The 25,488-nt window shown below is 38.1% G+C and overlaps 2 protein-coding genes and 1 long non-coding RNA gene across 39 annotated transcripts in view; 2 read left to right on the top strand and 1 right to left on the bottom strand.

Annotated features, from left to right (window-relative positions):
- Positions 1 to 9,900, top strand: part of tapt1a (transmembrane anterior posterior transformation 1a) — a 24,799-nt gene extending 14,899 nt beyond the window's left edge. For all 3 annotated transcript variants that reach the window (XM_032527363.1, XM_032527362.1, XM_032527364.1), the window contains 2 exons: positions 1,912 to 2,081; positions 9,043 to 9,900. In XM_032527363.1, the coding sequence (XP_032383254.1) occupies positions 1,912 to 2,081; positions 9,043 to 9,347 (475 nt within the window). In that variant the 3' untranslated portion in view covers positions 9,348 to 9,900. The remainder of the gene's footprint in view (positions 1 to 1,911; positions 2,082 to 9,042) is intronic.
- The window catches only part of LOC116696414 (uncharacterized), a 71,134-nt gene continuing 51,702 nt past the window's right edge, over positions 6,057 to 25,488 (bottom strand). Inside the window, exons 4-5 of the long non-coding RNA XR_004333717.1 lie at positions 15,060 to 15,162; positions 6,057 to 6,405 (exon numbers count right to left, since the gene is read on the bottom strand). This is a non-coding gene — a long non-coding RNA (uncharacterized LOC116696414). The remainder of the gene's footprint in view (positions 6,406 to 15,059; positions 15,163 to 25,488) is intronic.
- The window catches only part of prom1a (prominin 1a), a 76,547-nt gene continuing 66,809 nt past the window's right edge, over positions 15,751 to 25,488 (top strand). For 29 of the 35 annotated variants that reach the window (XR_004333713.1, XR_004333710.1, XR_004333712.1 and 26 more), the window contains exon 1: positions 15,751 to 16,327. Coding sequence is in view for 28 of the 35 variants with exons in the window: in XM_032527348.1 (XP_032383239.1) it covers positions 16,099 to 16,327 (229 nt within the window). In the remaining 7 variants the exon portion in view is untranslated. The remainder of the gene's footprint in view (positions 16,328 to 25,488) is intronic. The other 6 variants (XM_032527355.1, XM_032527354.1, XM_032527353.1 and 3 more) reach the window with 1 other exon arrangement.

Below are 25,488 nucleotides of genomic sequence, written 5' to 3'. Positions count from 1 at the left end.
ACTAACCCCCCCAACCCCCACCCCCAAATCCTTCTTGTCGGTTATTGGCTGGAAAGCTGGAACACTGTTTGTTTCAAGGGGGTAAGCCTCTCCTCTCTAAGCGTAGCCCCTATGGTGCTACTTAATGCTACGAAGACATCACCTGCAGTTAGCATCCCATTGACTGCCATTCATTTTGACAGCGAAAAACTTTACATCTGAAGCGTTTCAAGTCTAAATTTGTCCATTGTTTATTTCTAAAGAAACACAACAATGTACAAAAGAATCCATTACCTTGTAGCTCACGTTGTGGCTTCGTAGCAGACGTAAAAATAGGCTCACAATTGTGTCATAACCACGCGACTTGCTGTCGCATGATCAAAAAATCACCGTATTGCCAGGAGAAGCTCGTAGACAGTTTCAACTTACATCAGCTGTTTAGGTTTAATTACTAGCATGTTAGTTAGCAGTAATTAGCCTGTGTCTATGTTATCTCCTAACATATACCTACGCTCTTTGTCTCTGTTGATTGGAAATGATTGAGATTTCTCTTGGCACAGCAACCAGAAGACTTACAACTTAAAGACACGTTGTCCACGTCACAACTACGTTGTCAAGCTCAGTTGGAGGCTGTGCACTAACGCCTAGCCATTACCAGAAAAGTGCTTCTATTTTTCTTTACTGGTCTCCGTCCAGAACAACGGGATCTGTTGGTCCATTTCTTTAAGTGTCTATGGTTTGTGTATGCTTTGTGGTGCAGGTGGGCACAGTTTGTTTTTGTTGGCGTTTGTAGACCCTGGGCTGTCTACAGAGACTGCGTTTTTTTACAGTGTGTACTGGGGACAGGTAGCTCGCCAATAGTAGATGTTAGCTGTATATGACGACAAATGTTCTAGCCTAAAACACGGGTGACATTGCTTAGAGCATCTTTAATGCACATATGTTGTCATTCCTCTTCTTATTGAAGTACCCTTGTAATTGAGGTCAACATCTTTATCTCTTTTTTTTAACTTAACACTGGAAACATTTAGTCATATATCATTGGATATGTAAATGTTCACTATTGTGTGTTTAATATGCACAGAGACTTTCATGTGCTGTATACAGACATGCTTGCAGAGTCACACTAACACATGCAGGCACTGTCCTAAACACACACTGAGATTCAGAGACACATACAGTTACATAAGTCTTTACACTGTGCCCTCACATTCTCTCTCAGCTGTGCTGAGCTGCTGATTGCCTCGCTCACTATCATTTGCCGGATCCCATTGGGCTCGTACCATTGGAGAGTTTCCCTCAGGGTGAAGAATACAATGTTGTCATCTCTAGTGCCATCTCTGGCCTTCCCAACCCCCTGATTTAAAAATAACTCTAGCTCTCACAGACCGTTGTGCTTTGGCAAAGACTCAGCCATGCTGACACGCTCTCAGTCCGAAACACCCTGTCACAGCGAGCAGTGGTCCACAGACCCAAATATGTCTGTCTTTCTCATATCACAGTCAGATGTTGGGCATGGAAGCAAAGCCCAAAAACACAGAAGGATGGTACACATCAACATGCTGTAGTCAGTGGTTCAATGTGAACAGTGGCGAGCGAAACCAGATGGTTGAAGAGATTCATTATAGCTGAAGCTCAAGACCCAACTGTGATAACTCAGCTACATCCCAACAATGAATAACATCAAGAAAGATGGAATACGCAGTTCAATCACATTCCTCATTATTTTGATATATTCTTTAATCAAATCTACAATTACTGTATTGGACATCATCCAACGTTATTTTTAACTATAGAAGACTGTTAAAACAAAAAAGTATTTTTTGAAGTATTGCAAAGAGTTTTTAATTCACTGTGCGATTGCTTGATCTGCCTAATGCTTTGTGCAGTTAGAAATGCACCTCTTTAATTAGTAGTCTTCTCCCTGTTTAGGCTGGTTACACTTAAAGTGTTGAACAGTATTGTGCTGCTGGGGAAGTCGTGTGTTTACGTCAAAAGGGCCAACATGGAGGACAAACTGTTTGAGAGGCCATCCACCGCTCCATCCTCCTCAAGGAAAACCCCCAACAAAGCTGACCAGGCCAGTTGTCCCACACCTTCAGGTAAACTACAAACTACTTCTGATTTTCCTAATAATATTTATCAAGAAAGTTATGCATTTTCATCAATAATGAAAGCAATTGTAGACAACTTAACAAACCCTCATTCAGACATTCAAATATACTTATGAATGTCCTCATTAACATTCATGTCAATATCTTGACAAACAGTTAAACAGGCCCAGTACCTCAGACAGACAGACAGAGACACACACACACACACACACACACACACACACACACACACACACACACACAATCAGAAACACAGATTTGGAGGTGGCAGTATCTCCCTGACATTCACAGCCAAATCCCTCCAGATATTTATGCCACAGACCTGCCTGCTGCTCTGAGCCAGGAGCTTTAAAATGAAAAAGATCCTGATGGTGCATCATGTTATATCAAACATCAAAGCTCTTACCAGCGCTTGTGTTTCAAGTGAATCTGGTCTTTCAAAAAGCAGCTGCTACAAGGCTTAAGGCGGCATGCTCCAACATATAGAGAATAATAATAACTGCTTTGAGGTTGTGGGAAATTAATCCAAGGCTCTTTCTGCTTCCCGCTGCTGGGATGTGAACCAGCTTCCATACAGCACATACTCACTTTTCTAACATTAAGCTACTTCTGTTGGTCTGTGCCTCCAGCTTTACCTGCTGCTTCAGTAGATTCACTGCACAATTATCATCAGCGTGTCTTTGTCTTTACAATGATCTGTATTCACATAACATTAGATATGCCATCTGTCTATAGTGCATGCTTTTGTCCAGAGGGCAGAAATGGGTAATGAGCGGTTTCACATAAGCCGTTTCAAGCCCCAGATAGTAGTTGACTTTTATTAAAGCTTTAGTGCGTAACTTTTTGAGAATAATCAACGTCCATTACATTGAAGCCAGTTCCAAATGAGTTGCTACAAAGACAATCAGCTCCACACAACTCTCTCAGAAGAATTTGAACATGTTTTGTTATTATGTATCCATGTCATATTTATTTTTCTTTTACATGTTCAAAATAAACTTCAAAGAAAAAGAGAAAGAGAGACATTGTGGCGTCCGGTGACTTTCCCCCGCAGAAACTCGATTGAAGATAATTACCTCATCTCAAAAGTCCATCATGTTGTGTTTTTTTATCCTCCGTGTCCTCCTTGGCTACTGCGTGGAGGGGGGGGCAGTGGTCATGAGCGGTCATGGAAGGCTTGTGTGGACGCGTTAACAGTTTTGTTGTCATTACTTACAATTCCTCAGGGGGGCGACAGAAACTACACACTAGTCCACACTTAAAGCTCAAAAATCTTATAAGTTGAGAACTGAGAAATTTCTGCAGCAGGTGACTCAAACATAACATTTCTTTCAAACCTTTAGTAATGTGCACCCTTATGCACTTTATACAAGTTTATTTCCACATGTTAATAATCAAACCCAGTCAGAAAGAGGTGTAATTAAAAGAAAAACTAATTAAATTAAATTAAACAAACAAAATTCATTATTGACAAACCTGCATTTATGAATTTCATCACATCATATGGTGAAAAGTTGCCTATTCATACTTCCAGCAATATATATTAGCCTTTATTTGGCACCATATTTTTAGCGATTTACATCCTTGTTTGATGCTTGACAGGTAGTGTACAGTGAGTTCATCAGAGCTCTGAGGGGCGACTGAACAAAAACAGTTCCAAAAGTATGGCCCTAGTCTACAAAACTGACAGTTGCTGATTTTAAAGATTATTTTGGGGGCTTTTTTATTAGATAGTGGGCCAGTGCCAATGACTCAGCCTCCATAGGGCACACACTCTACAGAGTGAGTTAGCTGAAGACAAATGATGCAGGCTCAGAGACGCTTCATGGCATCCCAATAGAAATCTTGCGTTCCAGTTTCTGTTGGTTTCAGCTAGTTTGGCCTGTTTTGCGATGTTGTTAGCATGGTGAAGCAAAAGACAAAGAATGTTATTGTCACATGGAATATGCTATAATACCAAATACCAGACGTTTTCTAATATTCAGTTGGCCTACAATGTCTGTGTTCATGGCCTCAATCATATAAGAAATTCTTTTTAATGCCTTACTCAAACACTCTATATGATCAGTGGGCCGCTGTATTTCTGTAGTGCTAAGTGTTCAATTTGGTCTACAGTAAGAATTGGAAGTTTGTTGTAACCAGATAGCCTATGACTGAGCTGGTTTTCTCTGTGCATGGCCTTGTTAATATCCAATGCTTCTTTGCTTAATTCTCTCTAATATAATGAATTATTCTGTTTGGTTGATTTTTCTAATGTAGTTCATTCTCTGTGCTCAATATGAAAAAGGATTTGCAGTTTTTCTCTTGACATAATGCAGTGGAGTTGTGTTAAGAACCAAATGTGCTGTTTTCTTTCTTTCCTGGCTACATTTCATTATTCTTGCTCTGTGCTACTTTGAAACTAAGCAGCCAGGTGGGTGTACGTCGGCAGCTTGAATCACTTCCCGTCATTCGAGCCAGAACACCTTCACTTCTTCTGTTACAGGCTGAGGATTGCTGTTTGTAGACAGCTCATCACCCTCTCCCATACTGCAACTTCTTAAATTATTTACCTTTGATTTCCTAAAGCTTATAGTTCGTGAATCTGTGTTGCTCACAGACTTTTTTATGACATACTGTACGACGTACTATTGTTTTTATAAAAACCTTTTGACATACTATACTATGACTATTTTAATGACGTTTTTATGACACACAGTCCTATACTATGACTTTTTTGTAACAATTTTACGACTTAGTATACTATGAATCTTTGAATGACTTTTTTTTGACATACAGTACTATATTATGACTTTTTTTGTGACACATTTTTATGACACTGATTTCTGTGACATTGCTTTAATATACTTTGACTTTTTTTAAAACATACTATAACCTTTGTGTGACAACAAACAATACTATTACGTTTTTTACATTCTAGACAATTTTCTGCAACTTTTTATGACATACTATACCAGACTTTTTTTGAATTTTTTATGACATACTATAACTTTTTTGGGACAATTTTACGACATACTATATATGAATCTATATGAAACTACTTTATTTACAACATAGTACTATGACTTTTTGTAAAATTTCTGACATACTATACTATGGCTTTTTTTTACTTTTTTTTGGCTTACTACACTGACCTTTTTATAACATACTATTACTATAACTTTTTGTGGCTTTTAATGACATACTATAACTTTTCCGTGAAACTTTTATGACGTACTATGACTTTTGTGACTATTTTAATGGTTTACTATACTATGACTTTTTTATAACATACAATACTATTACTTTTTCTAACATAATAAAGTATATGGTGATTTTTTTGGCATAAAACTATGAATTTTTATGACATACAATACTATTACTTTTTATAACATAATAAAGTATACAGTGACTTATTTAACATACAATACTATGACTTTTTATGGCATACTGTGATTTTGTGAAACATTGTTACAACATACTATGATTTTTTTGTGGCATACTATAATGAGTTATTATGACATACAATATAACATTTTATGACATAATATGCTATTACGTTTTGTGACATATTTTGACATACCATACCATGACTTATTACTTTTTATGACCTATAATACTTTGACTTTTCATGACCTATAATACTATGACTTTTCATGACCTATAATACTATGACTTTTCATGACATACTACACTATGACTTTTTAATGACACACTATACAACTACTTTTTTATGACGTTTTATGGCATACTGTAGTCTCATATGAAGACATATTTATAACTCATAACTTCATATGACATTTTTATGGCCAAGTATACTATTTTTATGAATGTTTTTATGACATAGTAAGATTATATATGACTAAATAGAACAGCTACAATATTCAGGTACATTTGGAAAATGGCATCACTACTGAAATGCTAAACAAAGAAATGACAACACAAAGATTTAAGTTCTTTATTGTCATATCCAATAAACAAGAAAATCATGCAAGACAAAACAGGGAATTTTAATTTTAACAGCCTGTAAAAGTGGTGAGAGGAGTCCATCATATAAAGGTAGAATGATAATGTCAAAGTGATGAGCTCAGGATTACAAAGTCTTAAGGGCAGCAGTATGAAGCTGTCCCTTGGCCTGATGGTGTAGGACCGGATGCTGCTATACTGGGATCCTTCTGCCTACACCGCTGGGTCCTCCATGGATGGCAGCTCCGTCCTGGCGATAAGCTGAGGAGTTTTCACAACCCTCTGTAGATGGTGATGCAACTGGTTAGAATCATCTCAATAATGCACTTGTAGAAGTGAGAAAGAGTCCACGTTGAACGTCCTCAGCCTGTGGAGGAAGATGAGTCCAGGTCAGGTCCTTGCTGATATGAACACCAAGGACCCATAAACTGCTGATTGTTTCCACCATAGTCCCATTGATGGAGATGGGGGGGGGGGGGGGGGGGGCGTCCTTCTTTCTGTCATAGTATAGTATGTCATAAAAAGTCATAAAAAATTCATGCTATACTATGTCGAAAAAAATCACAAAAAAGTCATGGTATAGTATGTCGAAAAAGTCATAGTATTGTATGTTGAAAAAAGTCAAAAAAAGTAATCTTATGGTATATCATAAAAAGTCCAAAAGAGTCATGGTATAGTATGTCACAAAAGGTAAACAAAAAAAGAAAGTCATAGTATTTGTCAATAAAAGTCATTGTACAGTATGTTGAAAATAGTCATAGTATCGTATGTCGTAAAAAGTCATAGTATAGTATGTTGAAAAAAAGTCACAAAAAACTAATGGTATAGTATGTCGTAAAAAGTCATATGATATAGTATGTTGAAAAAAGTCAGTAAAACATGTCAAAAAGTCTTAGCATAGACTGTCAAAAAAAGTCTTAGAATAGTATGTAGAAAAAAGTCACAGAAAAATGTATCGTATAGTATGTTGTGAAAGTCACAAAAAATAGTATAGTATGTAGAAAAAAGTCACTGTATAATACATTTAAAAAAATCAAATAAGTCATAGCATATTATGTCGAAAAAAGTTACCAACGATCACAGTATAGTATATTGAAAAAGTTACAAATAAGTAATAGTATAGTATGTGGAAAATACTCCCAAAAAAATAATCGTATGGTATGTCATAAAAAGTCCAAAAGAGTCATGCTATAGTATGTCCAAAAAATGATAGTATAGTATGGCTTTCAAAAGTCATAGTTTAGTATGTCCAAAAAAGTCACAGTATAGTATGTCAGAAAAGGTAAAAAAAAAAAAAAGTCATAGTATTTGTCAATAAAAGTCATAGTACAGTATGTCAAAAATAGTCATAGTATCGTATTTCGAAAAAAGTCATAGTATAGTATGTTGAAAAAGTTACCAACGGTCATAGTATAGTATGTTTAAAAAAGTTACAAATAAGTAATAGTATAGTATGTGGAAAATACTCCAAAAAAAGTCATAATATAGTATGTTGTAAAAAGTAAAAAGAAAAGTAAAAAGTTATTTGTAACTTTTTCAATATACTTTACTATGATCGTTGGTAACTTTTTTGACATGACATGACTTCTTACGACATACTAATCTATGACTTTTTTGTGAATTATACTATAAGATTATAGATATTTTTTTGTGACTTTTTTTGACATACCATACTATGACTTTTTTGTGAGTATTTTCCACATACCATACTATTACTTAATTGTAACTTTTTCAATATACTATACTATGATTGTTGGTAACTTTTTTCGAAATAACATGCTATGACTTTTTTTACTATTATAAAGTGACTTTTTTCTACATACTATACAATTAATTTTTTTGTGACTTTTTTTCTATATACTATACTGTGACTTTTTTCTATATACTATACTGTGACTTTTTTTGACAATCTATGCTAAGACTTTTTGACATGTTTTACTGACTTTTTTCAACATACTATACTGTGACTTTTTACAACATACTATACCATTACTTTTTTTTGACTTTTTTCAACATACTATACTACTAAAGCAAGTCATAAAAGGTTATTGTATAGTATGTGGGGAAAAAAGTCCCAAAAGAGTCACAATATAGTATGCCGAAAAAGTCACCGTATTGCATGTTTAAAAAGTTATTGTATAGTAAATCAAAAGAAGTCAAATTAGTCATAGTATTTTAAGTCGAAAGAATTTAAAAACAGGTCATATGTCGAAAAAATTCACATTATAGTATGCCATTAAAAGTCATAGTATTGAATGATATAAAAAGGTTTTAGTATAGTATGCCATTAAAGTCCTAAAAGAATCACAGTATAGTATGTCATAAAATCATATTGTATGACATAAAAAGTCACAGTACAGTATGCCATACAAGAAAATCATAAAAAGTAATAGTATTGTATGCCAAAGCAAGTCATAAAAAGTCATTGTATTAAAAAAAGTTTTTAAAAAATGTCATAATATAGTATGTTGAAAAAAAGGTTGAAAAAAATCAGTGTAGTATGTCAGAAAAAGTAAAAAAAATAAATCAAAATGTATACTAAATCAAAAAAGTCAAATAAGTCATAATAAATTCACAAAAAGCCATAGTATGTCATAAAAATGTGTTACAAAAAAAATATTATACTGTATGTCAAACAGTCATTAAAAGATTCATAGTATAGTATGTCGTAAAATTGTCACAAAAATGTCATAGTACATAGTAAACAAAAAAAAGTTGCAAAATGTCGTATGTCAAAAAAAAAGTATGTTGTAAAAAAGTCATGGTATAGACTGTTGTAAAAAAAGTAATAGTAAAGTATGTCATAAAAAGATAATAGTATTGTATATCATAAAAAGTCACAGTACAGTATGTCAGTATGTCTTTGTTGGCACAGGCGAGAACTGAAACAGTTGCTTGTGCTGTGAGTCCACAGCCACACTGACCAGTTACAAGTTGACCACTCTAAAAAGAACTTACCCTTATTATATTTCATTTGTCAATATTTGCCCACTCTTCTTTACAGGTGAATCTAAGATGGAGCAGAACCCTGTCACACCCTGCAGCCCACCACCATGTTCCTCCTCCTCTGTGACCACCCAGCCAACTCCCAGGAGTGACTTATTTCCTCCCCTGCCCACTGATCCGTCTCCTGCTGCGCTAGCTAGCCGCTCTCCAACTCCACCGCCTGAACCTAAACAGCCTGCACCTTCACTCTCCAAAGAAGAGGAGTGTGAGGCACAAGAAGCTTCTGAACTGCAGCACAGGACTCCCAAAAAAGACCTGCTGGAGATCGACCGTTTCACAATCTGTGGTAACCGCATCGACTGACCAGCGGCAGCCGCTGATGTAGCGATTAACCACTCAGGAAAGACGGAGAGCAAACGGCCCTTCAGCCCAGCTCTCTTGGCCAACAGCAGCAGAAAGCTGAGTATTTATTAAAGTCAGTGGCAATACAGCAAGTTATTGTGAACATAGACGATCCTGCCGTTGCTGAAGCCTGAAGTCGAGAAGTTTGGCAAAGAAAACTTCAGCTGGCTGATAAACAGCTGAAGAGAGAGTGCGAGTGTGGCAGCTCAGTAGTCTGAACTGTCATGTTAGTGTGTGTGTGTGTGTGTGTGTGTGTGTGTGTGTGTGTGTGTGTGAGAGAGAGAGAGAGAGAGAGAGAGAGAGAGAGTGTGTGTGTGTGTGAGAGAGTGTGAGAAGCAGAGTATGTGAGAGCACACAAGCACTTCCTGTCTGAGCAGCACTGGGACCAGAAAGAGAGAAACTTCTCAGTTTACTCATTAGCCAAAAAAACAACAACATACTTCCAAACTCTTACGTTAAATGTAATACCTGAATCTTTATTGCTTCAAGTGTTTCCTCTCTTACCTGATTAAAACAGGTCAAAGTTTTTGTTGTTGTCAGATGTTTCAACATCAGATGCAATCCAACATTTCAACACAATTTCCAAGAAAAAAGTAGCCTTATATATTTATATTTATAACTAGCAAACAACTGGAAAGGCATCTTAGACGTTCTTATAATAATATTAATATTAATAGACTTGAAGCCAGTCGTTCCCAATGTAAATGACCTGCACAAGTTATCATAAGATAAATCTAGTGAGTCACAAGGTCCAGGAAAGTAGAAAAAAACCTGTATGGCTCACACAGAAAATTCAGAACTTCTTGGGAATTACTGCATCATTTTCATCTTTTGGGGGTTCTAAAACTCAAATGAAATACTGGACATTGTATTTATCAAGGGGTCACAATGGACAATGGTTTGTTTTAGGGGTCACAAGTCAAAAAGGTTGGGAAATGCAACATTTATAAAAATTAGAGTCAATGCTGCTCAGTCCAGAACTAATTAGAGCCTAAAGTAGAGCACGTTGTTGACACGGCCAACAGATAGGACCTGTCATTACAGGAAGCAGTCAGAGTACGGCACTAGCACACGCCGCCAGCCTAAGGGACGCAGGTTAAAATAAATCTGCTGCTTCTACCAGCCGCTTACGGGTCCAAACGTGTTTCAGAGGTCTATTTAAAACTATGAAAAAATAAAACTGTTGGTTATTAATAACGCTGAAGATAATCTTAATTTTCTTCTTGCTAAGGGAACATTTTTCAAATGCTTTAAATACAGTATATTAAACAACAAATCATAATGTGAACTCATCTAATCTTTAGAAAAGTGTCATCACTTTGCCCCCAGGGATAATTATTACATCACGCATCCTTCACCAAGTAACCAGTGTCATTTTATTCTAAATATGATATTAAAGTTTTCAATTGTTTTAGTCTTGAGAATGTTTGCACTGATGGACCATATTGTCTTAAATATGACGGGTCATGTTTCTCATTCGACTCAAGTAATCTAATCTAATGTTTACATATTAGAAAACAGAAGCAATATTTCCACAACAAAATGCCTTTTTTGCATGTGTGTTTTCCAATTTGTTTACCTTTGACTGCTAAGATTGAACATGTTCTTTTATTGCAATGAATAATCTTTAATTACAACATATAACAATAACATAACAGTTGTATCATCAAGCTTTCATTTGTCACCCATGGATGTAATTGACTGCAAAATATACGGTAATATCAGTTTTACAATTCAATGTCAGGCCATAAGGTTTCAGCAGCTATGCCAAATATTTAATTTATGTCAGAACTCAGTGACTTTTGTTTCTAATCCAAAGTCGTTCAAATCCATGAATAATAGTACGTTATGTAGCACTTTGTACTATGTGCCATGCCATCTGAGTTCTTCTACAGCAACAGTTTTGTTCAGCATGCTGTGTAGTTCTAGCTGAATTATACAGACAAATACATTATTTGTACAAGATATAATTTTTGAGGTTCAAATCAAACTAAATGCTGGTAAATTTTAAATAAACTACGACAAAAATCAGTTTTCTTTGACTTAAAATTTCTTCACTCCTAATTTGTTTACTTCTCTGTCCTGTTAATAACACAATGTAACACATGACAGTAATATATTTAAAGGAGCTTTGGAAGAAGCTGTCATGATGTAAAAATATAGATAACACATATCGTGTTGTTTAATTTGGTTTGGAAGAAAAAAGGTTGTTTATATTGTCCATTGCCATTGTAATAGGGAAGAGAGTTCTATTTTTTGGAGCTGCCAGTTGTGATATGATATTTTATGCGCATGAAATGTGACTCTCCACAGTTCCTTCATGTGGTTTTGGGAACTGTCTCGTCTCCACTGTTCTGAGCTCAGTCTTGTTGTGGTCTGGCTCAGAGTCAGTGTCTCAGTGGTTCCAATCTGGAGAAGATCAATCTGAACCTGACCGAACCACAACTGGACCCAGCTGGGCTCAACCGAGCTAATGGAGACGGGACAAAAGTGTTCTATGCGAGCTGCGTGGGCCCAGTACACTTCCTGCTTTGTTTCATCACTTTGGTTCCTTATTTTATTCCTACCTCTTTATTGTATGAAAATGGATAATAAAAGTTTGTTTCTTCAATGTGTTATTTTAATCAATCTAACAACATTTATTTATATTGCACTTTATAGCAACCAATACGAATCCAAAGTGCATTACAACAACGACTAAGAACAAACCGTACAGTAAAATCAGAAAAGGTTGCACAGAAACAGGAGAACGAAAGGGAAAATGTCAAAGCGCTACTATGTATTAAAACAGGGTTATTGTGGGGTCTTAAAAAGTCTAACATCTTAAAATCAAAATTGTTGACCTTAGTTCTAGGTCTTAAATAATTTTTAAACAGGTCTACTTTTTCTCATTGAAATGCTACTGCAGCGCTTCACAATGTGTTGTTTTTATTCTGTGTTGTTGTAGTTCTTATTCTGTACTCCAAATATAATTCGCTGTATTACAACTATATTACAGCTATGTGCAAGGCTGCGTGAGTCTCTTTCGGAACACATTTTATCTTTTAACTAGGGTGAAGTGCAAGGTTAGCGATGTTTCTGGACTCTGACATTGAAGTTTTGGGGGTTTTTTTATGTTGTGATTATAAGTCTCAAATTTAATTTGTAATGGTCTTAAAAAGTCTTTACTTGGTGATCCTACAGAAACCCTGTAAAAGCCATTTCAAATAAATAAGTTTTGGTTTTGGATTTAAAAAGAGTGACGCCTGTAAGAGTGCAAATGCCAGGGGTAACTTATTCCAAAGTCTTGGGGCAGCAACTGCAAAAGTGCACTTATCCCCCCCCCCCCTCCCCCAGTTTGTACCTTGACCTTGGGACTTCTAAAATAAGTTGATTGGATGACCGTAATGACCGGTTGTGCTCGCGAAGGGTCAAATCTCGGACAAATAGGCTGGGGCTAAGCCATTTAAAGGTCCAGTGTGTAACTTTTTTAGTTCATTATCAAAATCTGTATTGTCATTCACAAATTTTTATGACTATTGACCACTAACATCAATTTCATGTATTCCTATTGGCTTGAAATTTAATATTTGCACTTGCATGAACTTGGGTAGACTCTCCAGGGTCATGTGACATCTTGAAATACGTCAGCCGGTAAGGCTGCGCCTCACACACATGTTCAAAATCTAAGTTTCAGGAACAGGAGTCCTCTTGACTGAAAAAAGCAAAAGACCGGCTTTTTGAAGGATTTTTTTTTACATCTTTACAGTTATATACATGCTTGATGTGAGTAGTTCAATAGCCATTCCCTAGTCTGCCCAGACTGTCAATCCTTTTCTAATGCACTTAACAAAAAAATCAGTGTTTACACCATCGATGAGCTTGTGTCCCGAGACCAAGCCCATCAGTATCTGTTGAGGTCAGAGTAAATCTGCGGCTGACATTCTTAAAGGGCTAATCTCTTTATAACTGCTAACGACTGAGACAAGCTTTAGCTCAGCTAACAGGAAGTTGTCTTAAAACAGAACAGTAGTAGTAGTACTTGGAAGAGAGTCGAGACAAACTTTGAAGATGATAGGATGGTCGACCTACATTCGGACACAGAGCTTAAAGGGATCTCACTTCCAAAAGAAAACAAATCAATGCCACAAAAAAGAAACATGTATCTATAAATTACAGGAAGGTCTCTCTGTCTGTGTGTGTGTGTGTGTGTGTGTGTGTGTGTGTGTGTGTGTGTGTGTGTGTGGTGTGTGTGTTGGGTGTGGTGTGTGTGTGTGTGTTGTGTGTGTGGTGTGTGTGGGGTGTGTGTGTGTGTGGTGCTGATGCGCATATCTCTTGATCTGTTGAGATATGCACAATGTGGATTTCAAACTTGATAGGTGTCTTGCTATGGGCATGAGTAAGTGCGTGCCAAGTGGACTTTGTTGGATTAGAAAAAGATATCGATAAATATTTAGATAAATAAGCATATATTTGCTTTTGCCACTCTAGCTGCTGGCCACTCACCCTCTCACCCTGGGAAGCTAAAATGTAACATACACCCATACACCTCAGACCCACAAAAATGTGCAAAGTAGCACTACTTTGGACTGCCGTTGACTTTGAATAAAGAAACGACAATTTTCAGAATCCCACACATTCAAAGCACAACAAGACAACAAGTGCAGACAGAGCATAATGCCACTTATAAGCAGGCTATTTATATTATAAAGCAAGACATATCTGTATACATGTGTGTCTGTGTTGGGGGGAAGGTAACGTGCACATGAGCAGACGCCACACGCCACACTTTAGAACGGGGGGGGGGGGGAATCTTTTGCTGCTATTGTATTAAATGGCTGTGAGCTGGCAGAACATAACGTAGCCTAATCTCGGAGATTATTCCTTGAGAGCGCTGTGCAATGCAAGAAAATCTGTACTTTTAAATGTATTTTATTATGTATCAAGGTTTTTTTTGTTCAAATACAGAGGAAGTCCTTAAAACAAAAACTCAGCCCACAATTTACAGTGTGATTGTTTTGTATTAATAAGGTGCAGGTAAATGTAGGTACAAAGAAACAAGACTAGGAAGCACCATTTGGCCATTTTAAAGGAAAGGAGAACTAAATCATACTATATTTGTTATCATTTAAATACTGGGTTCATTTGGGGTGGTGTACTGGGAAACAGCTTACTGAACCCACCACAGTTTTGGTAGCATAGCTGTACATAATTACTTGATAGGTTCTGCAGAAGATCAGTTTTTGTTAACACATATATCTAAAACCGCTCTTTTGTGTTCTAGTACTGTTCCTCGTAAGTAACCAGTATTTACAAAAAATACCTAAAGAATAATTTATTCCTCATTTCCTGCAAAATGCCAAAATGTTTCTCCCTTGTTCCCCATAGTCATGTCTTTATTGGTACCTGATTCATACAACAAAATTACACTGCAACTCATGGGCTGTATTATAAAGTGTATAGTCCACAGCAAATCACATAATTTCCTCCTTCAGTGTCTGACTTAAATGTCTGCCCAGCTAAAAGACCCTGCGGGTCTAATGAGTGTGTGTGATCAGTGAAGAAAGGTGCTCAGAATCACTGATCAAACGGTTCCAAACAGGCGTCCCTCTTGTGTCCAGGAGCCGGGGGCCCCATGCGTTCCGCAGAGAGGACAAGGATGTTATTATGCAAAGAGACAGAAACAAAACCCACCTGATCGCTGCTCCACCAATCTCGCATCTGGGCTGCACCTCAGGTATCCTGTGTCTGCCCTCTGGGTGGAAAAGGGGCCAAGGGTCAGGAAGACAGAGAGCCCCTGTTGGCAGGAGACATGGAAAGAGAACTACTGTAAAGCACGAGAAGAAGTGCATCGTTTTATAATGTAGCTACAGCTGTCAGATAAATGTAACCCTAAAGATAGTATTTGGGAATATTATGCTGTGCTACTTTATACTTCTTTAGTACATTTCAAATGGAAATGTTGTACTTTTTATTCCTCTATTTATCTGACAGCTGCAGACATTGGACTACATTAAAATGCTGCTCACGCTAATGCCTCTGTGATGAATACAATATATTAGATGATGATGATGATGATGATTTTTTTTATATATATATATACACACACACACCATTATGTTTGAATAATGAGTACTTAGATAATTTTGAAGCATAGACCTTTCTGATAATACTTGAACAAAAAATTTCAATAGAGGACTTTTACTTGTTATAGAGTAGTTTTACAGGGCGGTATTGCGACTGAAGTAGAGCAGTATCTAATTACCTTTTTATCAGATATTGAAATACAAATGTTCCTTTTCTCTGAACTGCATCCTCCACTCCCCGGCAGGAGGAGCGCTTCCCTGTGGACCAGGATAAAAGTGACGGAGGCGCGCATCCCCCACCCGCTCCAGTGACGCAGCACAGCTCCGTGCGCACAGATGCTGGAGTGGAAGCGACATGCGCGCTCATCTCGGTGGGACTGAACGCATCGAAAACCGGAGACGGGAGCGAAGATTGCCCGGTTTGCGTCCGTTATGAGCCTCAGACCGCGCGGAACGATGCTCAGAATGAGTCACTCCGCGGGGAACAGGACTTAAAAAGCTCCGGTCCATCCATCTGGACACTTTTTACCCTCAACCCTTCCCCTTTGATAGAAAGATAAGAATCCAGGCAGTCATCTTCCAGTTTACAGCCCTCTTTGGGTATCTAACCCCAGTTTAAAGACCAGTCTCGGTTTGATTTTAGCACGATGTGGAAGACCGGGATCCTCATGCTGCTGTGGGTGTTTCTGGCGTCCGGCGAACTCCAACAAGAGACGGAGCCGCGGAGACTCCCACCCCCGGGAAAGTTGGATTTCGGTTATGTGCCTGCGGGAGTTTACGAGACTCTGGCCCATTACGAACCGGGACCCATAGGGATCTTGTTCCATATGGTGCACGTTTTTCTGCATGTCGTGCAACCCAACCCTTTCCCACAAGGTAAGCGTCCTCTGAATGAAAGCCCTGGGGGATTTGACAGGGACTAACAGCAAAAACGGTTTTCCTAGAGAATGCGTTTGGGAATGTCACTTTTGGAAACATTGAATTGGTCAAAGAAATGAGTTCTCATGAGTGATTGTGAATCAACGGTGTATGTTTTAACTGATGATACCCGGATTGTCTTCTGTCTCTTTGCGTAAAAAGGTGTCCACTTGCGGATTAGTAGCCCATTTATGCGTCACGTCCATCCATGCCGCGCGCGTTTTTGATTTGCGCGCAGAGCTGACAGCGCACTTGATAGGTGGTGTTTCTGCCTGCGGTGCACTTTGCGTTGGGAAAATGTCAGGATAATTATAATGAATGAAGCTCATGCTGACAGCCTCACGTGTTTAGTGGCTGGTTTACACACCGTGTTTTGCCTGAGTGAGTGAGTGAGTGCTAAGTGAATGAGTGAGTGTTTGTTTGAGCCCCAGACACCCAGAAAGCCTCAGCGCGCTTGGCCCTACATTTAGGCTAATACAATTAGAGCTGAATGCTTAACCATACACCCATGAGGTGTGTGTGTTTAATTGGGTGGTGGATGCTCAAAAGATGCGCTCCCGTCCATGCGTCACAGTCTGTCCATACCCAGTCGGAACATTTTGCAGATTAGCAGCTTTCTGAGTCACCTTGTTAATTGGGTAATCCCATAAACCCATGCGCCATATGTTGTTGGCCTTTCAGCTTCCAGTGTGTCACTAGCACTCGGGGGCTTGTGGCCTAATCCTATGGATATGGAGTGAATTCATTCATGGGTGCACCCGCTACTTGATGCATGAAAGGGAATAGACATCATGTAGAAATTGTTGGTTCGGACACAATAGTTCAGCAGACAAACACTTTTGCATGATTGCAGTTTTGTCATTCTTTTGATTAGAAAGCCCCAGGGAATTCATTTTTAATTTTAGGTTAATCAGAATCTAGATGGCGTAGGCAAAAGGCCATCTGCTCATTGAGCAGCAGTGCATGCATGGCTATTTAGCGGGGTAAATCCAGTGATCTGTCAGGTCTGGTTTGACAAATACAGGCTGGTTTGCAGAGCTTGTCATTTCTATAACATGTTACAGGAAGTCCCTCTGTTGAGCCGTTTGTTGGGAAACATAACTTGGAGTTACATCAAAATCTACAAGACAACTAAAGAAAAGCATCTACGAATAGTTTCCACTCCAGTGGTTTGTGACTGGAGGTGGTGCAGATGTCAGACTGGAGCTCTGTGTAGGCTGGGTGGATGTAGGTGTCTCTTTACTTCCGCCTGTGGTAAACTACAGCATTAGCCTCCCTCCAGCAGACATTTAAGGACTTAATCATTGAATCCTCAAGGAAAAAGGACAAAAATTATTTTCCCTAACAAGTGCTGTTCCTCTTGTAGTAAGTTGTTCTTCAAAGACAGTTTATCCAAAATGGCATTTTGACTCAACAGCAACATTTCTTTTGAAATATATGATAACATTACACCAGTCTCACAACAGATCCTCTACTTTGTGCAGATAACCAGTTGACAGACGTTTATTATTATTATTAGTTCCAGATATGTTTCATTTGACAAAGTGATACCAACTCAAGGTCCACTTACTTTAAAAATAATACTTTTAAATGAAGCTTGAGTTGTTATTACTTAGTCAAACTAGTATTTTTAAGGTCAAAAAATGGACTTTATTCAGGGATCCAGTGGTTTAGGGGGTTAAGAGGCTGAACATGAACAACAACTTCCCTGATTAAAGAGGCCGGGGACTTTTGTTGCATCTCTCTGTTCCTCGCTGCCTGTCATCTCTCTACTGTTTGTGATAAAGGTTTTAAGTGCCAAAGAAGAATAAACTAAGCTACAGATTAATGACATTTGAGCAAACTCAATATTCTGATAAAGACCACTTAATATGGTAGAAAAACAAAAAAAATCAGCACCATAAACAATATCCCATGGAGCTCATTGTTCAGTATCCTCTGTAGAGCTCCAATGATTAATCAATTAATTGATCAGTTGTCAACTCTTAAATTAATCGGCAACTTTTTTGATGATTGATTAATCGGTTTGAGCAATTTCTTTATATTAAAAAAGTAAAAAAATCTCTGATTCCAGTTTCTTGTATGTGAATTTTTTTTCTAGTTTCTCCACTTCTCTGTGAGCGTAAAATGAACATCTTTGAGTTGTGGACCAAACACGTAATTTGAGGGTGTCATCTTGGGATTTGGAAAACACTGATTCACCATTTTCTGCCATTTTATTGACCAAACAACTAATCGATTAATTGAGAAAATAATCGACAGATTGACAATGAAACTAATCAGCTGCCTACAATATCTCTAAATCTCAAAACTACCTGGATGGATAAATCATACTCAAGCTGAAAGGAAAATATTGTTACATAACTGTGGTCAATACCGGCCTGAGAGGTGTAACCATAGAAACAACTATTTTGCTGGGTAATTAGCAACACCCCAGCATCACTTCTTCACAATCACTGTGTGACATTTTACATTGTGGAACGTCTTTATAATCTCATGAATGTTTTATGCAGTCGGCCGACACGTTCATTCTCTGCGTCGAGCTGGCTCCCAGCCCGTAGGAGGTGTTATTAGCAAAAAACAACAAATGCCTATCCCCGACACCCACATGTAGCAAATGAACAGTGACATATTCTCTTTTGCTGTTTTCGCCGCAGTGTGGAAGCCTCACCTCCCTCCCTTCATCACACTCTCCCCAACACACAACTGTTACATGCCAATACACTGGCTGATGTACAGCTCATAAGCTGTTTTAAGACATTAAATACATAACTTACAGACTCCTCAGCTCTGATTGGTTGTTTACCTTATAATATTAGGAGCACCAGGAGGATTCAGAGAGAAATGATTTTGTGTGGATGACAGTTGAAAATACAAGGAGGTAGACAGTCGGTCTGATTATACTATTATTTATATAGTTCTCTCTGCGAGGGGGATGTTATTTTTAGAGACCGATCAAAAATAAAAAATAGAAACAATCTTAATGTTTTTTTTATCCTGTCTTTGTAGGTTTTAACTAGTCGTCAGGTTTGGCTCAAGCTTAACGCAAAGTCCAATATATCACATCAAAGCTGGGAGTTGAGATTTGGATCTGTCCTGTTTGACTTACAGGGAATGAGTTTCTCGAGGACACTTCAGTAGAGAACTTGACTGTAGGTGGACCCACATCAGTCACCACAAGGAATTTAAATGCTTCATCCACTACTCTCCCTAAACTAATTAATAAGAACAACGCATCTAAATTTAACTTTCATTTTTCCAAGTCTTTTAATTAATCTTGGTATAAGTCAGCCATCACTTGAGAATAGAGGTGCAGTATGCTCCTTCTGCAGTTTGAATAGTATCAGTCCCCGTCTGTGGGTGAGCGTGGCTTGGGGGCCGATGCCAGCCGCCGTCCTGCAGCAGCAGATCCCTGTTGGAACTGTTTCCTTATTAGTGACTGTATTTCCCCTCCTCGAGAAACCACACCTACAGATAACAGAGGCCTGGGGAAAGTCTGGCATTAATTCAAGAGCAGCAACAGTTGCCAGGGAAACCAATCAGCAGCTATCACGGCCGGTGTGTTTTGGTTAATCTCGCTGGTTTACATATGTCTCACTGCACCAGTGTGATGTGAGATAAAATAGGTGAAAGAGCTCAGGTTATACAACCTCGGGCCATGTTTGTTATTTAACACTTATCAAAAAGGGAGCACAGAGACATAAAGGGACTTTGGTGTTCAGTGAAAGACACAAACATGAAAGGAAGTGAAGAAGAACACTTCAAAAGATTTCTAACCAAGGACAAAGCAGAGACGGAAGTTCTTCGTGATGTGCATCAGAGATTTACTGGAATTATAAAGTAGCAGATATTTTGGATTGAAGTCTTTCATGTTCTGAAGAAGAAATGTGGAAAATGAAAGAGCGTCTTTAAGGTAAAATGCTGATAAATCATAAAATCATAATCATAATCAAATCCTAAAACAGTATATTTAGTTTAATATTAGTCCTTATCCTTTGTCCTCAAATGTTTTTGTCTCTCTTTCTACAACATGACTTAATGACTTCGCATAAACATACACACCAAGTGGCGTGTTATCGTTACACATGTTGAGCTATCTGCGTGTATGTCTACGCGACGGTTGCGTTTAGGGAACGTGACACGCGGGACATGATCCCCGGTCTCATGGGTGAAAGCCCAGTGTTTTATCCATCCCCCGCCCCCACCCCCACCCCGACCAACCTCCTTACTTGGATTTTCGCCCTTTCACACTACTCGCTAAAAGAAATGAGCTTAACTGTCTGTGACCTCCAAGTAAACCCCGGCCTGGCTCATCCGATATAAAACTCAGGTGTAATAAAGAATCCACAACAATTTCACTAATTATTGTTTACACTCACATACTGAAGTTCTGCAAATTAGAACATATCATAATTTAGCTTATAATCTATTCTGAAAGCCTATTAACATCATTATCGCCCATTAAACTAAACAAGAACCAAACTATAAGCATTGCAAATCACAGTTAGTGGACTAGACTGCACACAGTGCCTTTTAGCATTTTGCAGCTGAAGTGGAAATTTCAAAAGCGACTGATTGTGAAGAAATACTGCGTCAAAAATTAAATCTATTTGTAGAATCTGGTCTTCTTTAATTTATCCAACAAAAAAAACGATTTTACTAGCATTGCATTAGTTGGTTAGGTGTACTTTCATGTAGATGAGGGGAAGATTGTCAGGGTTTCACTTTAATTTGGTTGTTTTGTTTTAACCTTGAATGCAGTCATGACCATAAACTCTCTAGGGTTCAGTTTGACTGCACCAAAAAAGCCAGAATAAAATGTCAGTGTTAGATAATGAATTGGATGAGCCCAGGGGTCAGCCATAGCACATGTGGATGACTGTTTAATGCTGCAGGCGCTGTTACACTACAGCACGGTGGTAAAGTGATTAAAGAGGGTGTCCTTCAACTGGAAGGCCGGGGCTCCGGCCCCATGACAGCGAGCATCTGCTCTGCTGAAGTGTCCTTAAGCAACATACTGAGTGCCAGTGTGTTGCTGACCCTGCACTTTAACATCTCTGTGTAGGACGGTCAAATCTTTAAGTTTGGAGTTTGAATACAGTGTCAGAAGAAAAGATGGAAATTAAGTCATGACTCACTTTTTCAGCCAGTTGCAAACATTTTCCTAATTAGAGATTTCTTCAGCTGCGGGCACATCTGTGTAGATTACCATCAGATGCTGTGATGAGCCCCCAAAAGGGCTTACATTTGCAATCATAATGTTTGGCAGATCTGAATCATTTCTCCATTTATAATGTCAAAAAAAGCAGATACCAATGTGTGTGCTAAAATGATTAGCTGGTGTCTGTTTTTTTTTCTTCTATTTCAGTCATTACCAATAACCTAATTATTCAGTACTGCAATAAAATACATTGACAAAGTGGGGTACATACCATTATTGCAAACATGACCAGCTAAAAAGTATTTCAGATGCATGTTTTTAACATCTCATACCAAATCAAAGTACCAACTGACTTTAGCGTACCAACCCGCAACTATGTGTGCATGTCTTGCTGAGTAGGATGTTCTTGTTGCAGTGGGGGCTCAGATGCTTACGGTGCATTTGGGTTAAAGGGTCAGGCCAATTTGAACTGTGAATACAGAGCCGCTTGGATTTTGCCGGGCAGAGAGCAGTTTGCAGACAGCTTGTCACAGATGGCATTGGCAGTTAAAGTAGACTCTAATGGTGCGTTCAGACATACCAGAGCCCTCTTGGGGGGGTAGGGGTGGGGGGACACAAGGGGACAAAAAGTCTTTGTACACCTTTAAGGAAGAATTTTACAAGTTATCATGGTGGGATAGTGGGAACAGTGAGCCGGAATCCTGACCTCCAAATTAAGCATGAAACAATGAAATGTGTTCCTGAGGTTTACTGTTCATAATTAAGCTTTTACTGCAGCACTTTAGCACTTGCTATTAGAAGTTGAGACCTTAATTAAGATAAAGAAACGATTCATTTGTTGACAAACAAAACCTAACTACAGCTCCCTTTAAAATTTCAGCCCAGCAGGTCCTGTGACACATTCTCATGTCTCAGCATATTTGTAATTGTTTGTAATCATGAAATAAAAACATTTGGTCACAAAAAAAAAGAAAACAAAAAAGTCAGCACAGCAATGCTGGCACATAAATGTAACTTGTTTCTATCCATCTGTGTTTTGTGCATTGCATTCCCACTAGATAAGCAAAGTCTGTATTTTACTTGAATTTACTGAAATTACCCTGGCATATGATGTCAAGGCTCTGTCAAAACGTTTAATTATAATCGCCAACGCAGCCCATACGACCCAATATAACAGAGACGCCGATTTGCAGGGGACTTAAATTCTTCTTTGTGTTTGGCGATATATGGTAGTTTATTTGCGATGGAATTTAGTGTTTACGATACCTTAATTATAACGGTTGATCATCGTTATGTTCCCTCAGTCTTCCCCCATATCAGTGGATCGATGACCCAACACGATGGCCACATACAGTTTATGTAGTAATACATATCTGATTAAATCACTACTGTTAGGCTGAGTGTTGTCTGTAATTAATCAACCTGGTATTAATTACCAACTGTTTGATCTATAGGCTGAGATTTAGTGGATACGATAGTCTGAGGCTGCTATAACTATTACCAGCCTCCCATTTAGGCTAACGTTTGGTTTGCTATCCATCACCAGCATCATTTACCACAGTAAATGAGAATATTCTTGTATCTTTTGAGCCTCATATATCAGTGTGAAAGTCTCAGTTAACCCACTACACAACAGCTGTTTGGCATTTTCCTGTTTCTCTCTTGATGATTCTTTTCCTCAACTATGCTGGTCTGGTCTATGCCTGGAGCCAAAGCCCATCTATCAGGATCTGTTTTAGGACATAGCAGGAAGACAAATCGGAGATCAGGGTTTTGGGGTGTATTGTTGGTGGTATAGTTATTCATTAAAAACGGTTTATCCAAAGTTTGGAGCGATGTTACACTTCAACTGTTGTTTACGCTGTTGTCGTCTATGGGGAATGCAGGATTGTTTGATCTGTAATCAGTATTTCTTTGTTTAACCACAATTAATTTTTAACATTAGCTAAGGTCCCAAGGGACATGGCTGTCAATTTTATGTTTGTTTAAAAAAAAATACAATGTTTTAAGATAATAAAGAGGCATAGTTTACTTCGTAGGCAGTGTGCAGTGTTGTTACATTATCTGGGTCACATGACAGTAATAAAACCAAAAGCTGTATCCCGCAATTCATTCAAAACTTTTTGTTTGAAAAAGTAATAAATAAATATGTTTTAATTTGACTGAAAGAGAAAATTATATTGTTATTTGGAATTATTTCTGAGACAATTGTACAGCAAAATGTGTATTTGTTACAGCTCTAACGAGCAGCTTGCTAAAATTAATGATTCTGTTATCCTCTTGGGAGGACAGTCTCACATTTTAATATTAAATCATTCTCAATGCATATTTCATATTTATGTTTTTGTCTACAGGCAGGTTAAAATGTGGACAATATTAGCTGACACACATTCGGAATATTCACATTAATTATCAAATTTCATTTGTAAGAACTTTTTATCACATCTCAAACAGTGGTTCTTTTTAGCCAATTGAATGTCGACAAATACGGACACCCAGAGACAATGGGATCATGTTGCTGCTTCTCCATTATTCTGTAGGACAGGATAGCTTCCCTGAGGCCAAAAACACAAACATGTTTGGATGTGATGAAGGCGTTCATGTCCTCAATATTTTAAACTTTTCTCAGCTTCCATCTGTTACTAAACAAGATCAAATGTAATCAAGAGAGGATTCATTGAAGTCCTACAGGCCAGTTAATATGATGCCATTTAACTATCTGACCATTAAACCAAACAGACATTATTGTGCTCTTTCACAAAATCCTAAATGTACTGTATAAACAAATGACATGCATAAAAACTGATCATCTTTGTAAGCTCCCATGCCCAACCAAGTCCTACAGTAGTATCATCTGGACGACAGAACTGATGTATACGGTTCCTCTGCAATGTTAGTGTGTTGTCAGATGCAGTCATGTCATTGCACTGACAGTGATGGGCCTTGGTATTGGGATGCTGCAGGACACTAACCGGCCCAGCCTTCCTGGCCTACAACATAATGTCAGCTGATTACCAGAGGCAATTAACACTGCTGCACAGAAGTAAAGAAGCTATCACAAGTGACTACGTTAAGAAATGACAGAAATTTTGGAAATTACGGAAATGTCTTAATATCTTTTCGCCCGTATTTTACAGGTGTTTTATCATCTGGTACGTTAAAAAAAGACAAGAAAAAAATACATCGCTATCCGAGAAATGCTGGCTGAACTCCAGGCTCCGAAGCAATTCAAACAGTTCCACATATTCACACTGTTGGTGGAGCCCACCACTACTATTGAATCATACAGTGCTGGCCTCTGACAGGGTCTAGTTAAAGATTCAAAAATAATGTCTCTGCATTTTGCATCAGGATGATCTCATGGAATTGGTGTGCCATGCGCTAAACGTTAAATGGATTTCTCAGTAGGATTACATGGTGCAGGCAATTCTGATACTGAAAAGATAAAAGTGTTTGCTTGTCTGACTTTTCTTTTTGTCCTTTTCCTGGTGAACTCTTTCATAATCCAATGTAACAACAGCAGTCAGATCACCAGAAGCACCACACGGTGTGATTTTTTAATTCCATTCAGGAAAAGCACATTTGGTCAGTTATCATTTTCTGTTACGGCAATACAAAACTGGAATTTACTGCCCACTTCTATCAAAGATATCCATATATTCAGTATATATTCCACCTTTTCAACACACCTTAAAACATGGCTGTCCAATAACTATAACTGCGCACAATCTGTCAGATGTGATGTGTGTTTGATGTAACAATCATTGTTGCTGTCGTTCCATCTCTGCTGCTTGTCTCCATATTATGTCTTGTGTGCTTTCAATGTGGCCTCTGCGACTATTCTCCTTTCTCTTGTCTCCTTTGTATTGTCTTTACTGCATGATATGCCTTTGCCATTATCTGTTCTTGCTTGTTTGTGTGCCACTTGTTTGTATGTATTAATCCTTTTTGCTTAGGA

Source organism: Etheostoma spectabile, chromosome 10 (genome assembly GCF_008692095.1).
Source record: "Etheostoma spectabile isolate EspeVRDwgs_2016 chromosome 10, UIUC_Espe_1.0, whole genome shotgun sequence".
Taxonomy (NCBI): domain Eukaryota; kingdom Metazoa; phylum Chordata; class Actinopteri; order Perciformes; family Percidae; genus Etheostoma; species Etheostoma spectabile.
This window is presented reverse-complemented; position numbering and strand designations above follow the sequence as displayed.